At 41.5% G+C, this 15,244-nt stretch overlaps 1 protein-coding gene across 4 annotated transcripts in view; it reads left to right on the top strand.

The window, feature by feature from the left end:
• Positions 1-2,489: 2,489 nt before the first annotated feature.
• etv6 (ETS variant transcription factor 6) overlaps positions 2,490-15,244 on the top strand; it is a 39,825-nt gene continuing 27,070 nt past the window's right edge. Inside the window, exons 1-2 of one of the 4 annotated variants that reach the window (XM_017682926.2) lie at positions 2,490-2,919; positions 10,005-10,131. In XM_017682926.2, the coding sequence (XP_017538415.1) occupies positions 2,887-2,919; positions 10,005-10,131 (160 nt within the window). In that variant the 5' untranslated portion in view covers positions 2,490-2,886. Of the gene's footprint in view, positions 2,920-4,804; positions 4,889-10,001; positions 10,132-15,244 lie in introns of those variants that run through there. The other 3 variants (XM_017682925.2, XM_037542705.1, XM_037542706.1) reach the window with 3 other exon arrangements.

The raw sequence follows: 15,244 nt of genomic DNA, 5'->3' as shown, positions 1-15,244 counted from the left end.
GTAGTGTGATGGTGCTTATGACGCTGAGAAGGCCAACCCTCTGATCCTGATACTGCTTCAACAAGGCTACTGACTTTTGACCACACCCACAACGCTGCACACGATGCGTGATTTTCCCCCCACCCGTATTCCGACAAGCCCCGCCCGCCGTGCGCTAGGATTGGTGAGCTGCTTTAACTGTGAACGACTAGCCAATCCCCGCGCAGGAGAAGAGGCCGCAGAGACGGGCAGAGGGCCTGAAGCCTCCCTGAAGTTAAAGTACTGCTACTCCAGTAAACAGTGACGAGAGTAAAAGCAGTTACAGTGAGAGCAGAGCTGGACGAAGTACACAAACCCTGTACCTGAGTTACAGTAGAGACACACAAGGTAAAATATTCCTCCAGTAAAGTAGAAGTTCCTCATTTAGACCTCCACTTGAGTAAAAGTACTAAAGTATTTCCCTTCAAATGTACTTAAGTATAAAGTAAAAGTACTAAAAGAGGAATTCTGGCTCTGATGTCCTGTTATCATTTTTATAACCAGACTGGCTTCATGAACTCATTTCAGGTGAAAGTCCTCCAGCGTCTCTCTTGGTAAACCAGTTTTTTAATAGAAGGTCATTAATTAGTGACGCTGACGTCTATTAAAATGATCAGAAGCACAAAACACTGAAGGTAAACAGTTTCCATCAGGGAGAACCGAGTGGCTCTGAAATCACTTTTTACACACAAGCAAAGTTTCAGTTTCAGATTTATTTACAACTTAGTTCCAAGTTTAAGTTGAATAAAAACTGGCTTTAAACTCAGGATCACAGATGAGCTCCTTTACTATGTTGATCTGTAGGCGTCTGTTCATAAACATAAACCAGCCCAAACTCATTTACTATAAAATGAAATGGTGTTTGTAGAAATTCAGAAAAAAGCCGCGTCAGTCTCGACTGCATATGTGGACATATTTCTATATTGAGCTCTATTTACACAAAGTTAGGTTAGTTCATCATTTATGTTGAACAGACTCTCCCAAAGTTTTACGCTGCTGCGCTGACGTTGAACCGCGTGCTGCACTGGGTCGGTCTGACCAACAGGTCAAAACCAGCTCTAAACAAAGTGACCGCTGGGCCCTGATTGGTGCTCTGGCTTTGCGCTTCTTTCGTTTTGACATGTTACGTTTTTATACACACAGAAACCAAAAGGAACGACAGATTTCTCAAAATGTAGGAGGAAAAAGTCGGATATTAGACTCTGAAATGTAGTGGAGTGAAAGGAAAAAGTCGCCCAGAACGGAGAAACTTCAGTACAGATACACCAAAAATACTAAAGTACAGAAACTAATTACATTTACTCAGATACTCAGTTACTGTCCACCACTGAATAAGAGAGACACAGAAATCAACTTAAGCAGTGATGAAACATACCAGGTCAAAAAACTCTGTTCTATGTTGAACTTTTTACATCACTGAAATATTAAATGAAGTCTATTAGGCTGTATTAGTCTACTTTGTTGGGGTTCTTTTGGTCTAAACTGCTAAAGCTCAGGGGTGCACAACTCCAGTCCTGGAGGGCTGGTGTCCAACACAGCTTGTTGATTTACCTGCTCCAACACACCTGACTACACTTATCTGTTAACTGCCAGGTAGGTTAAGTGGGTGTGTTTGAGCTGGGAAACCTCCCATGGGCCCTGCAGGACCAGAGTTGTGCAGCCCTGCTCTAGGAGGTGTGAACAAGAGCAAAGCAGTCCAGGTGCTGAACCGACAGAACAGGATGAAAACTCAGGTAAACAAAAACTACATTCTCCTCTTAAAAGCTACACTAGTAGAAGTGCCACGCTCAGAGAAGTACAGTTCTACTAAAATACATGTAAAAGTAAATCGTCACTGTCAGAACAAAAACCTCCATTTTCATAATATTATTGTTCATTTAAGGGGCTTTGAACGTGGCGTGGTTGTTGGTGCCAGACGGGCTGGTCTGAGTATTTCAGAAACTGCTGATCTGCTGGGATTTTCACCCACAACCATCTCTAGGGTTTACAGAGAACGGTCCGAAAAAGAGGAAATATCCAGTGAGCGGTCAGTTGTGTGGACGAAAATGCCTTGTTGATGTGAGAGGTCAGAGGAGAACGGGCAGACTGGTTCCAGATGATAGAAAGACAACAGGAACTCAAATAACCAACCAGAATCTCTGAGGAACGTTTCCAACACCTTGTTGAAAGTCTGACATGAAGAATTAAGGCAGTTCTGAAGGAAAAAGGGGGTCCAGCCTTTTACTAGCAAGGTGTACCTAATAAAGTGAGTGTATAAGTGCAGTACATCAGTTTCCTGTGTGTAACCGATCAGATGTTTTAATGACTGTAACAGCAGGTCTTCAGTGGGAACAGTGTTATTCTACATGTAACGGGTTGCTGTGCACCTGCCGGCCAATCCTGGCTCCGGAGGCGGTAGCTTGTCGCAATACGGGTGGAAAACAAAGCACAACAACTCGAACACAAACAGCGCGTTTCCTGAGTTGGGTTTCCCTTTAAGGGGGCTGCGCCTCAGTGCTAGGAATTCACGTCATTTCGCCACCAAACACGACCGAATCAATGAGCGCAGCGCAAGTCTTCCAGGAAGGTGTTAACCATCGCCTCGCCAAAATGTAGCGCTGCTGCTGCTGCTGCTGCAGAAGGAGAAGAAGAATTAGAAGAAGAGGAGAAGAACAGCGAAGTTCCACCAGACCTTCACTGTGTTCCTGAGCGGCGCGGGCGGTGGAGCAGGAGGCCGAGGGATGAACCAGAGCGCGCTGGCGCGTCACACACTGAAGTCGGAGGCTCGCTGCTGCTTCTCCGCGGCTCTGTTTCACGGAAAATAGAGAAAAGGAGGAGGGGGGGAAAAGGAAAGTGGAAACGGGAGAACTTCCTGAATTTGAACGAGACATGTCCAGTTCCCCTTCGCAGGTCCTCGTTAAGGTATTTACGCTTTTCTCTTCCACCGCAGTGTCCATAAAGTTCATTGTGGTGAGGCAGGGAGGGAGGCAGGCAGGCAGGGAGAGAGGCAGGCAGAGAGGCAGGCAGGGAGGCAGGGCTGCTGCTGTCACATTGTTCACTAAACAGCAACTCGTTGCTTTTTTGGCTCATCATCTGTTGCTGAGAGCTGAGAGCGCAGTGAGTGCTGTAGCAGTGCTGAGGCGAGTTAACCCAGGGTTTCCTGTCAGAAGACGAGGCCTAAACTATAATAATAATAATAATAATAATAATAATAATAATAAGAGCTCGAATGCTGTGGTTCCCATTCACCCGCACGCAGTGGACGTTTGTGCCCGTGCCGTAGCCACAGCGAGCCGCTTCCCACGCACTGCGTTACAAATCAAGGTCCATCTCGGTTGAGCGACGAACACCTCGGTTACAGTTCACCAGGCTGGTTCTTGAGGAGCTGAACGTGAGAGCGCAGCCGCTCATTAGGGCTGGAGGTTAGCCCACAGCTGGGCTCCGTGTCCACGCACGTCCTGCACAGCTCGACCGTTCCCGTGTAAACAAAGTCATGCAGAGCGGTTTTGATTCAAAGTGCTTCATTTTGGAGAAGCTTACTGAGTCAGAACCGTGTCCAGCTGTAGAGAAGGGAACCAGACGTCTAATGCCTCTAGGTGGTACCTCACAGGAAGCCGTGAGGAATGGTCAGACTGTGCTGCCAGTTTCTGGTAGTTTTGAGGTCAGGTTTGGACTTTTTGAACTACGTGATGGAGTTATGAGTTATGTGCCGAGAGTTTTGAGGCAAAAAAGAACCTGAAGAATTACTATTTTTTTTAAAATCAGGCTTGCCACTGTTTTACCATCATCAACATATGAAACCTCGAGGACGCAAGTAAGCCCCGATTCAAGTCATCACTACTGAAATGAAATCTGAGTCAGTACGTTTGTCTGCATTGCACCATTTCACATCAGAACACCCAGAGACTGTACAGCTCATTGACTGAATTGTGCAGAAAGTTTGAAAAGTCACTGGAGTTCTTTGTGTTATCGTGTGCAGGGCTTTGCGATCTAGATTGGTTTGTCAGCAAGCCCTTTCACCACTGGTGTGTGTTAGTTATTTGTGGCTTTGCAGGCTGGGGTGAAAGCAGCTGATGTATCCAAAGAAAGCGAAACTTTGATTTGTCTTTGTTAAGAACCAAAAGTGTATTCAGAAATGCCACCAGGCTCTTTGGGGTTATCTCAGATAATTAACACAGATATTTTTGTTTAACATATCTGTATCGTGACGATTCGGCCTCGGTTTTTGTGCAGGGTTCAGAATTCACTATGCTTTGGGTCCATATACGCTTTCCAATGGCTCCACAAACTAAATTCCCTAAAATATGTGAGTTTGAAGAAGGTTAGAGGTGGTATTCTCATACATAACTGGCGTTGCTTTTGACTTCGTTATTCACATTCCATACGGAATACCAAGGCACATCGAGCTGTTCCAGTGCTGGTTGTGTTGGGAAGATGCCATACTTTCCTGCTTGATGTTTTCCTGAAGTGTAACCACTACTTTAGACTGAGTGATGAGCTGACGTCTCGCACCGTCACTAATCCTGTGAAGGAAACCTGCAGAACTTTGAGGTTAAAAGATTCGGTCACATTGTGATGCATTAACACTTGGGTGGCTGGCCTCTGCCCGGTGATGGTTAACTGCAGTAACAGCCCTCAGTGACGGTAAAAACTCATTTACCACTGGTTTAAAATCCATTGTTTATATATTGACTTATTAAATGCAGTCTATAACAAGTCACTAGTCCTTCCACCCATTAGTATAATTGAACATGTTGGGTGAACTACATTAATACCACATTTATCCTGCCTGGTGTAGACGAGACTGCTCTGCTCTAAAGCCATGGCTGTTGAGCTGCACTGGTCGAATGATCTTGGCGCTGCTGGCAGATCTCACACCTGCACGAAAAAGGTGGGATACACACCTCATCTGAGATGGTTTAACTGCTTACTACGGTCAGTTTACCACACGGTTATGCAAATAAGAGGATTCTGTTCTCAGTCCAGGCCTACTTGGTGATCTGGTTTCTCAGAGAGAGCCTAAATCTTGGCACCATTTAAGTAGTGTTCTCCTCAAATAACAAGTAAGTAACTGAGGCTTTTTTTATAGAGCACATTTAAACCACCTTGCAATGCCTAAAGTACCGCACAAGATCAGCAGTTCAGGGGCTGAGATTAAATACATAAGGATAAGAAAATAATAACAAGATGACACATTGACAGATAAAGCACCGTGATTAAGAAATCCACACAACGGACAGTGTTTGTCACTCCTGACTTCACATCTACCTGATTATCACGCAACAACCTGATAGGAGGGTATTTCCCATGTTTACTACCGCATATATTATTTGAGATTTGTTCTCGTTCTCTCTCTCTCTCTGGGGATGAGTGCAGGTCCACCTGTGTGTTGCTGTCCTATGAGAGTTCAGTCAAATCACCTTCATAAAAAAGTGGTTTTCTTGGTTTTGGTTTTGCATATTTTCATTTGCACAGAGAATGTGGTGATTGAGTTGAATTTGAATGGACCTCCCATCAACCTGCTAATAAGAGATGGGTCTTTCTGAGACCTGTGTGATGCCATAGGCTGAAGGACAGTCCACACAGAAACAGACAGAGAGGGATTTTTTGTTGTAGATCGTTACTTGTCAGTACTCATCAGTACTTTTGGTGGTTACCTTGCACTCTCAAGTCAGGGTGCCTAAATGGGTATTTTTGGAGCGGTTCTGTAGAACAGGGCGTGGAACTGAAGGGTGGGAGTCGCAAACAGTTTGGTGATTTCCCTGCTCTAACACACCTACTAAACCTTCTAACCAACTGCTGAACCAGGTGTGCTTGAGGAGAAAAATTACCATGCAGGAATCTGGCCATCCAGGACGGGAGTTTCCCCAGTCCTGATCTAGAAGCTCAGCCTTTGATTTCGTAAATAACCTTTCAGTGGATGGTTCTTTAAAGAACAGTTTTTATAGCGCTCATTTAAAATCACATGGCATTATCCAAAGTACTGCACAAGATGAGAAGATAAACTACACACGGTATAATGAACTACTACACTGATAAGACTCATAAGAAGAGACATGAAGAAATAAAATGATATAAATAAGGAATTAACTTGGCAGCAGTCTTCGGGCGGAAGGCAGGATGCACCCTGGACAGGTCGCCAGTCCAACGCGACCCTGACGGAGAAGCGGCTTAGAAAATGGATGGATGGATGGATGGATGGATGGAATTAACTTGGCTGTTTAGTATCTTTAAGTTCATTTTTTAAGGAGGCGTGTAAATGTAAAGAACCTTTAGGAATGCCCGCATAATGTAATGTATGTCAGTTCCTAGAACTGAGTATCCAAGGCAAGAACCTTTATTTTTAAGCTATAACATGAATTCTAAGTACTGGGCAACTAGTATTCTCTGTGTGACATGTTGGGGCAGTGTTAGTAACGCCGAAGGACCTGGGCAAAATATCTAATTGCGTTTAAATAAAATTTTTACGTGTTTCAGACCGCCAGTTATGTGTGGTTGTTTTTTTGTTTGCATCTGTCATCTACAGGCATCTTGCAAGGTCTATATTAGTAGGTTAAGTTTCCCCACTTAAAACTTAAGTCAACAAAAAATGCAGCCCTTGCAATTTGAAAACTTCTTTTTTTTGTAAAATTGTTCATTTCAAATTTGATGCCTGCAAAAAATTGACTCAGAGGCTTGTTTATGTCCGTGTTGCATCACTTTTTCTTTTAACGGCACTTAATAATGGTTAGTGGACTGAAGCCAAACTGGTTCCAGCTTTGGAAACAGATGTTTTTTTGCTGTTCTTCTGTTATTCTTCTGAAGTCTTCAGCTGTGCGACTGTATGGGTCCTGTATTGTTGTGTTTTACACATGTTTTCAGTGGGAGACCTTTCGGCCGCCCAGTCTAGCATCCACACTTTCTGATTACACTTCTTTGCTGTTTTAACACGTGTAGAATGTGGCCTGACATTGCCATGTTAAAATAAGCAAATGAACATCTCATGTTGCCCAAAATCTGTTCGGCGCTAGTGGCGCCTTAACAGATGTGCAAGTTACCCATTAATACCTGGATGATCTTTTTCTCCTTTGGCCCAAAGATGTCCATTGTTTCCATAAACAATCTGAAAGTTTGACTCATCAGACCACAATTTGTCTCGACTGTGCATCAGTCCATTTCAGATGAGCTTGAGCCCAGAGAAGTTGGCAGCGTTTCTGGACATGCACTGTGTTCCTGAAGCCCTATGGTGATATCCGTCACAGAGCTGTGCCAGTTTTTAACGCCCTGCTGTCTGAATCGACGAACGTTCAGTTGGTCCGATCTGGTTTTTGCCCTTTGCACAAAGATTTCTCCTGATTCCCTGAATTTGTTGATATTGCGCACCGTAGGGAGTGAAATACTTTGAGGTACATTATTTATTAAATGTTGAATTTATTGCTGATGCATTCTTGGCAAAGTGGTGAGCCTCAACCCATCCTTGCTCATGAAGCACTAGACCTAATCTGGATGCATCACCTGTTGTCTTGCCCCCGTCCCAGCTTTTTTCGAACGTGTTAGAGGCATCAGTTTCAGAATGAGTGCACATTTTCCAAAGAACAATATTGATAAGGTAAAATATGACATATCTTGTCTTTGTACTGTTTTTGTTTAAATACAGGCCAAAGTAGACGTATAAATCGTTGTTTATGTTTTTATATGCTGTCCCAGCATTTTTGAATTGGGATTGTAAAACAATATGAAAATGTATCTTGCAGCTGTTAGTAGAGCCGGTAACTTACCTCAAAGTCCTACTTAACGGTCCTCATCAGCATCCGAGAGACAAAAGTACAGACACACATCATCTACAGCATGGCTGTAGCTCCCCAGCATAGTGTTCACAGGGGCTGGCGTTGTGCTGCTTTTTTGTTTTTGATACTATTTATTAAAATTATGCCAATCTATCAATACTGATACTAAATCTACTTATATTTATTATCCATTTTTAACTGCAGCGCTTTGCTTACGGTGAGCATTTAGGTCATCATGCTCAAACTACTCCTCCACCCCACAGGAAAATGGGTTATATGATAGATTAAATCCCATTCACTCCTTTTTTCCCTCTGATGTCCCGTCCAAAACGTTCTGCTGGTAGAGGCCTGATACTTCCATTCATCTTTACCAGCATGCCATCTATAGTATTTATAGTATTCACACATAGTATGCCAGGAGTTTACAGTCTCCCAGGCATTCGTGGTTGCATTGCAGGGAGCCTGTGAGGCTGTCAAGTGAATGTCCATGTCACACTAAACATAACTTAAACATATGAAGGGTTTCGTTCAAAAGCGTTATGGGAGCGGTCTTTACACGTGCAAGAAATATCAATGCTATAATCTGATTAATGCAACCTCTCGAAAAATTCTGATGTTTTCCGTTTTACATCACCTGTTAATTTTTCCCAAAACGTGTTATATACAATATTGTTATAAATGGATGCACAGCATTTTGGAATGAAACTCTTCTTTTATTGTTTTACAAGTAAATAAATCAAAACGTAACACTTTATTTTGGCCTTATGTGGTCAAAATATAGACTAAAATGCGACATGGATCATGTCATGTAACATAATCATTTTAACTATGTGATGTGTGTGTTTGGGGCAATATTCTAATCTAAGCATGAAGCTTTCTTGAAATAGAAGCCCTGACTAACCGTAACGTTTGAAAACTAAACATGCAGATTTGGCCACTAAACAGTTCATTTACCACAGGTTAAAAAAAAGGAAAAGGTCTGCTTTGAATCTCGAAGTACTTTAGCTGACTCTAAAAGTTGGGAACCCCTAATATGTGTTTACGTTACTAATATCCTCTCTCATTTGTTATTGTTATTATTTTGATCTCTTGCTTATCATTCCATACCAGCGGCTTCAGTGCATGACCCTCAAGCTGTATCATTGGTAGCGGTGTTGGGAGGAGGCCATACTTTCCTGCTTAATGTTTTTCCATGATGCATGCTCAAACACTAATCCCAACTACAGCAGCGCTGTAACATAACTGTCCACCAGAAGAGTCTGTTTAGATCTCTCCATGCTGCTAATGCAGTGCCATCTGTCCTTTGACCTCTGTGTGACTCCTGAGCGGTTAGCGAATAATCCGGGTGCCTAGAAGGCAAAACCTGCCTGTTGCTGTTGTCATGAGAGCAGGAGGCAAACACAGAAACGCAGTAATCAACGGTACTGAGCTCATTTTCTAAATCTCTGGTTGGCAAATATGTCCTAGTGTTAGAAACGGATGTAAAGCATCTAAAAGTACATTGAGACTTTGAAGAGCATGATGCTCTTTCACCTCGCCAGGTCCAGCTTTATAGGTAGATAGGTAGATAGGTAGATAGATAGATAGATAGATAGATAGATAGATAGATAGATAGATGGATAGATGGATAGATAGATAGATAGATAGATAGATAGATAATTTATTGATCCCAAAGGAAATTTAGCAGCCAGTAGCAGGCGCACAACACAGTACAGTAACCGTAAATGGGTGTAGACATATAACAAGAATAAATAAACCAGCTCCTCTCTACAGGCAGATATACAAATAGAAAAAATAAATAAATAAAAAATCCCAGTCGGTGATAATATCTATAACCTGAGATGAGGGATGCAGTGCAATAATGACTGTACCAAAATTTACAGATGACGGCGTATAATGACCACAGAATGAGTAAATAAATGTGCGTATATTGTCCCCAATAAAGTGTCTAAGATCTAGATCTAGTTTGCTGATAATAACCAGATAATAATCTAGTTTGCTGATAATAACCAGATAATAATCTAGTTTTCTGAGAATGGATATACTTCTTTATCAGTGTGTACCTTGTATAAATAACTTGGGGTGAAAGTTTTGCTTTTTATTGTTCAGCCTGTATTCGGTAGTGGTGGTGAGTCACCATTCAGTTGTGTTTATGTATGTACATTATTCTGTGTGTGTGTGTGTGTGTGTGTGTGTGTGTGTGTGTGTGTGTGTGTGTGTGTGTGTGTGTGTGATCAGCAGGAGAGGAGTGCTTTCAGTCCCTCTGCCAGTCCACTGCCAAATTCCACTTCCTCTCCTGCCCATGCCCCTCCCCCTGTGGTTAATGCCAGGACAGACGAAGAGCCAAGCAGACTGCCTGGACACCTGCGTGAGTGAACACACACACACACACACACACTTGCTCTGTATCACTCTTTTTCTCGCTACCTCACTCTATCATTTACACTCTTGCTGTCTCTGTCATATGTACACATTACCGTCAGAGACCTTCCTTCATTTATTAAATTTGTAGTCAAAACAGACATTAAGGACAAGTTATTCATTCTTCTGCATCAATAAAAAAATGAAATTTAACAGGAAATGCATTATTTAGTGTGACCTTAATCACACCTTACTTTCCTTTCGGGAGATGTGCTTTTAATTCTTCAAAGAAATCTGCGTGTGCGTTTTTCGAAGTTCAGTCTCAGAGGTGGGTTTTTTTTCTGCTTCTCACGATTCGAGAAATCCCGAACGTATTCACTGATGAATGTGACGCACTCAGTCCCCCGTTTTAAAAACACAAACGGCGTCTTTGTTTGATTCTGAAATTTTCAGCTTTTTTATTTTTCTATTTCCTTTTTTCAGTGGGGGCTTCTTTACAGCTACGCATCCCCTCAGGCTGATGGGGTTGAGGTTTCTTAGAGCGAAAGGATGGAAAAACACCTGTGGATTTTTTCCAGATTATGAAGCTTTACTTTTCTCCCCTCTGTCTCACGTGTGAAGTGCTGTTGATCTGATGGTGGCAGTTTTGGTGGTCTGCCAGATTTGGGACGGTTGTTATGGTTGGTCTCATTTTCTCTAAATGTTTTCATCGTTTTTTTTTTAACTCTGAAATTCAGTAAATGAAGGTTGGTCTTGATTTTTGCACACAAACATGACTCAGGGCTCTAGTGTTGTTATTAAGTTGTGCAACAATTATAGATTATAGATCATCATTTTTGTTCAAAATGTCATGAGTGCTAATCGTGAATTCTGTACCATAAACAAACTTCCAAATGTGCATAATTGGAAAATGCAAGCTGCCAGCTTTTTAAAATGTATTGACTATGTGTAGATATATATATATAGATATAAAGCCCTTTATCTCCTCAGTATGTACAATTATCATCCAGTACCTGCTTTGGCTAAGCAGTCCGTCATTAAGGTAATATCAGGTGGTGCTGATGGAATTTAACAAATCCATGCAAAGACTGGGGAGCATTTCCAATCAACTTCCAATCAACAGTTTAAAATATTCCAGAGCACTGTATATACCCTTACTGTCATTTCTTTTCAGACCGGTCTGTTTACGTTAAAAGGCATGAATGGCTTTGCCTTCTCCTGCAAAGTGGAGATACTTGTTCTTGTTTTTGTGTGATTTATTGTACAGTAATGATACATAAAAAAATTCTCTTTCTTCTCATGTGTTGTAGACACATGACACTCCTTATAAACAGTCACACCCACACTCACTGTCACACCGTCACACAATCACTCACACACCCTCTCTCATCCACTCTCACGACTGAGGGCCGTCTCACAGGCACAACTTGCGCAAAAAGACGAGTGAGTAATAGAGCAGCTATAGAAGTGACACGTCTCCAGAAGGTTTTTTTTTTTTTTATCATCAAAGCAACACACACACAGGTGTGGAGACACACACTGTGCGCGTTGCTTCCTGCAGTTTTGGAGCCGTGGCTCAGATACCTTTTGTTGGCTCTAGCTCAGTACTGATGTCACTGAAACAGACTTGGTTGGAGACCACCTTGAGACAGTCCTTCTGGTGCTCTCTGTGTGTGTGTGTGTGTGTGTGTGTGTGTGTGTGTGTGTGTTTGCAGTATGTTACGGTGTGCCAGCGCTCAGTTCACAGGTTAGTGACTAGGAAGTGATCTTGGCTTTAAGTGTGTGCGTGTTGGAATTGGAGTGCAGGTCTGAACCGGCCCTTGGCTGAGCCAATAAAAGAAAGGGTGGAGTTGGCTGAGAGCCAGGAAAGCGTTTGGCGGTGAAAGTGTACTGAAGTGTGTGTCTTGCCGTAAACCTCATCAATATTTAACCAGTGTGTTTGTTATACCCGTCATCCATACTGTATTATCAGAGAGAATATCTGGTATGTGTTCAGCTCTTACAGCCTGCTGCTTTTTCCCCTGCTTGACCGCTTAAATGCTTTGCGCTGAAAAAAAAGAGAAATCGGGTCTTTTAAAATCAACTTTCTTCATAGCTTTTTATCTAAAAACTAGTCACATCTTTTAAATATTACATATCAGTTACGTCCGTGAAGCTTGAGCGTTCCCAAAAAACGTGGTTGCCTCCTTTTTAGCTGAAATTAATATATATATATATATATATTTTTAATTGGATTCTTTTACCCTGCATAAATGTAGTTTGGTCAACTTTCTTTTTTTCTTGACTTAGTTTAATCCTTTGTCCACTTTTTTACTTGTAACATCATCAAACCAGTTGCTTTTAACTCTCCCACGGTCAAAAGATCAAGCTTTCTCTGTGGCAGAACTACTTACCTGTTACATATGATCACCTCCCACAATAAACACTTTAAATCCAATGTAAAAAACCTTTATTTTCCCAAGTATTTCAGGCTTCTGTCACAGCTGTGTTTTGTAACTTGGTCTTATCTCATTGCTTGTGTTTCGTTATTTGTTTTCTTGCTTTATTCATTTGATTTATTTATTTAGATTTGATTTAGATTCTGTTTGAAATTCCTTGATTTTACTGCACGGCACTGTGGTTGACACTTTCCTCTATAAATGAAGGTTTATTTGACAAGTCAAAAGTTCTCCCACCTGCATTTTTAATACTATATCAGTAAAGTCAACAAAATACAGTTTATGTTGCACTTATTTAACAAAAAAGGAACGCAGTTGCCCCTTAAATGCTCATAGTTTTGCTATGTTTTTGGGTTTTTACTCAGTTCCTCCTGAAGTTGAGTCATTGCGATTTCCCACTCACAGCCTGCAACTCCCCATATCACACAGTGATCCAAGCCTGCGGGGGTTCCTCTTCTCAGACTTCTGACCACGGAGGGTTGAGACTTTGCCAGGCCTCAGACGCTCAGTGATTAGGTATTTAGACAGTTGCGCCACTCAGGAGATACAAAGACACAAAAATTTCTTTGTCCAGGAAAGATTAGAAGTTTGAATCCCAGTGCCAACTCATCCCTCTGCAGTCAGGAGTCTGAGAGCAGGAAGTCCTCGCGCCCTCAGGCTTTAGGCACTGTGTGATGGGGGAGTTATGGCCTGTAGGTGGAAACTGGCTACGACTAAATTGGGAGAGGAGCTGAGTAAACATCCAGCAAAAATCGAAAGGGGCCACAGCATTCAGTCTTTTTTTTAGAGTAAGCTCAACATGAAGTGTATTTTGTTGCTTTGATTTGATTTTAAAAATTTCAGCTTTAACTTTTTCTAGTTTGTTGTTGAACTGATTTATATTTCGTAATCCATTTTTTCAGAGTTTAATTAAAATAAAAATAAAAATTCAAATACTTTTTTGATCAATTACCCACAAAACCCAGGAGAGAAAACAATAAGGGGGTAAAAACAAAGACGGAGAAACCAAGTATCGGTATTTGGCTGATATCTGCAGAAAGTGCTGGATTGGATAAAAAAAAAAGAATGAATCTGCTTAAATTCTGTAACAGACCCATCCGAAAATATCAACACCTGCGTTGTGTGATTTGATGTAAGCTGTTAGCTGTGGGCTGTAGAGTGAGTAGTTAGAGTAATTTGAATGTGATCTCCTATTTTTAGATGTTGATCTTAAGTGACGTGCTTAACTTAAAATACTTCATTTTAAAACTTAGTAGTTTGGGTTTCAGGCTTTCAGGCTTTCAGGATCGGTGTCGACAGAATAGTCATATCTTTCCAACTTGGATGAAGCACAAACATTATGCACCCAGAGATCATCGGACGTTGACTACACTCTGCAGTTCAGTAATGGAGACATCTTGCTCTTGGATGTCAGTAAAAAGGGAAAGAAAGCTTCTCAAATTTGAGAATAAAGCCGCATCTTTGCTGTAAGGGAGCATTTAATGTTTTCCAAATTGCTGCTTATATCTTTTATTCTGTGAAGGAACTTCTGTTTGCATTCATTTACAAAGTGGCCATCGCAGTGAAAAGACGAAGGAAATGCTCTGTAATCGCTTCTGCTTCACTACTGATAAATGCTCAGAGCAGTTCCAAAGAAAAAAGAAAAGACGAATTGTTTTGGAGCAACCACCTGTCTAACCGGTTGGATTTGCCCACTGACATGCAAAAATAACTTCTAGTACTCAGACTTCTTCTTCTGAGGCAGGTGGAAGGGGTGGCTGTGTATTTATAATGGCAGCTGTTTTAATAATCAGCTAATCAATTCTAAGCAAAAACACAGTTTTTGAAAATGTTAGGATTGGTTATAATCATATTCTGCAAAGTGTGCAGCATCTTCATGGCTATTTTCAAATGAAACGGTTATAAAACAGGCTGATATTTTGTTTGTATTGTCTGTATTATTTACACAGCATAAAAATAGTATATTATTTCAAATATTTCTGAATAAATCCCAAAATAAATTGGTCAAATTATGACGATTCACTGAATTGTTTCCTAAAAAATGAGTTGTGGTCAGGTCTGTGATTTATACCCCTATTGATTATTTTCTCAACATTATGTGCTTTATTATGTATTAAGAGAATGTCAATCAGTACACTTTATACTGTAAGTACAGACTTGTGAAGGTTCTAGTCTGACTAGACTTCTACCACGTGAGAGACTTTCTTCCTTGATAAGGATCTGCTCTGCAAAGTTCATCAGCACCTCCAAAGTCACGTCTCTTGTTGTAACGTACCTACACACACAAACCGCTGGCAGTAGAAATTCTACATTACAGTCACTGGGACCTTCTAATACAACAGAACCCTGAGGTAAAAGCTTTGGCTCACCTCAGAACCTTTCAGATAGTGTTTTTAAAGCAGAGTGAAGTTCAGGAGCCTGGGGGTTTCTGTTTGTCTTACTAGAGCTGCTTTCTCTTCAAGTGGGGATTTGCTGCAGTCATGCTCCTGCGCCAAGTTCTGTTTTTTTAAACTTTCTTTTCAATCCTCAGAAGTCCCAGCTATCACTGGCTGTGTCAAAAGCAGAGCCTAATTCAATAAAACACAGTTGCTCATTTAAACGGGCTGAGACATTCAGTGTGTTCCTCGAGGGTCTTTTAGTAAAGGCAGTGGTTATACAACGAACCATGACCAACCGGAGTGT

The sequence above is a fragment of the Pygocentrus nattereri genome, chromosome 11, assembly GCF_015220715.1.
Source record: "Pygocentrus nattereri isolate fPygNat1 chromosome 11, fPygNat1.pri, whole genome shotgun sequence".
Lineage (NCBI taxonomy): Eukaryota > Metazoa > Chordata > Actinopteri > Characiformes > Serrasalmidae > Pygocentrus > Pygocentrus nattereri.
This window is presented reverse-complemented; position numbering and strand designations above follow the sequence as displayed.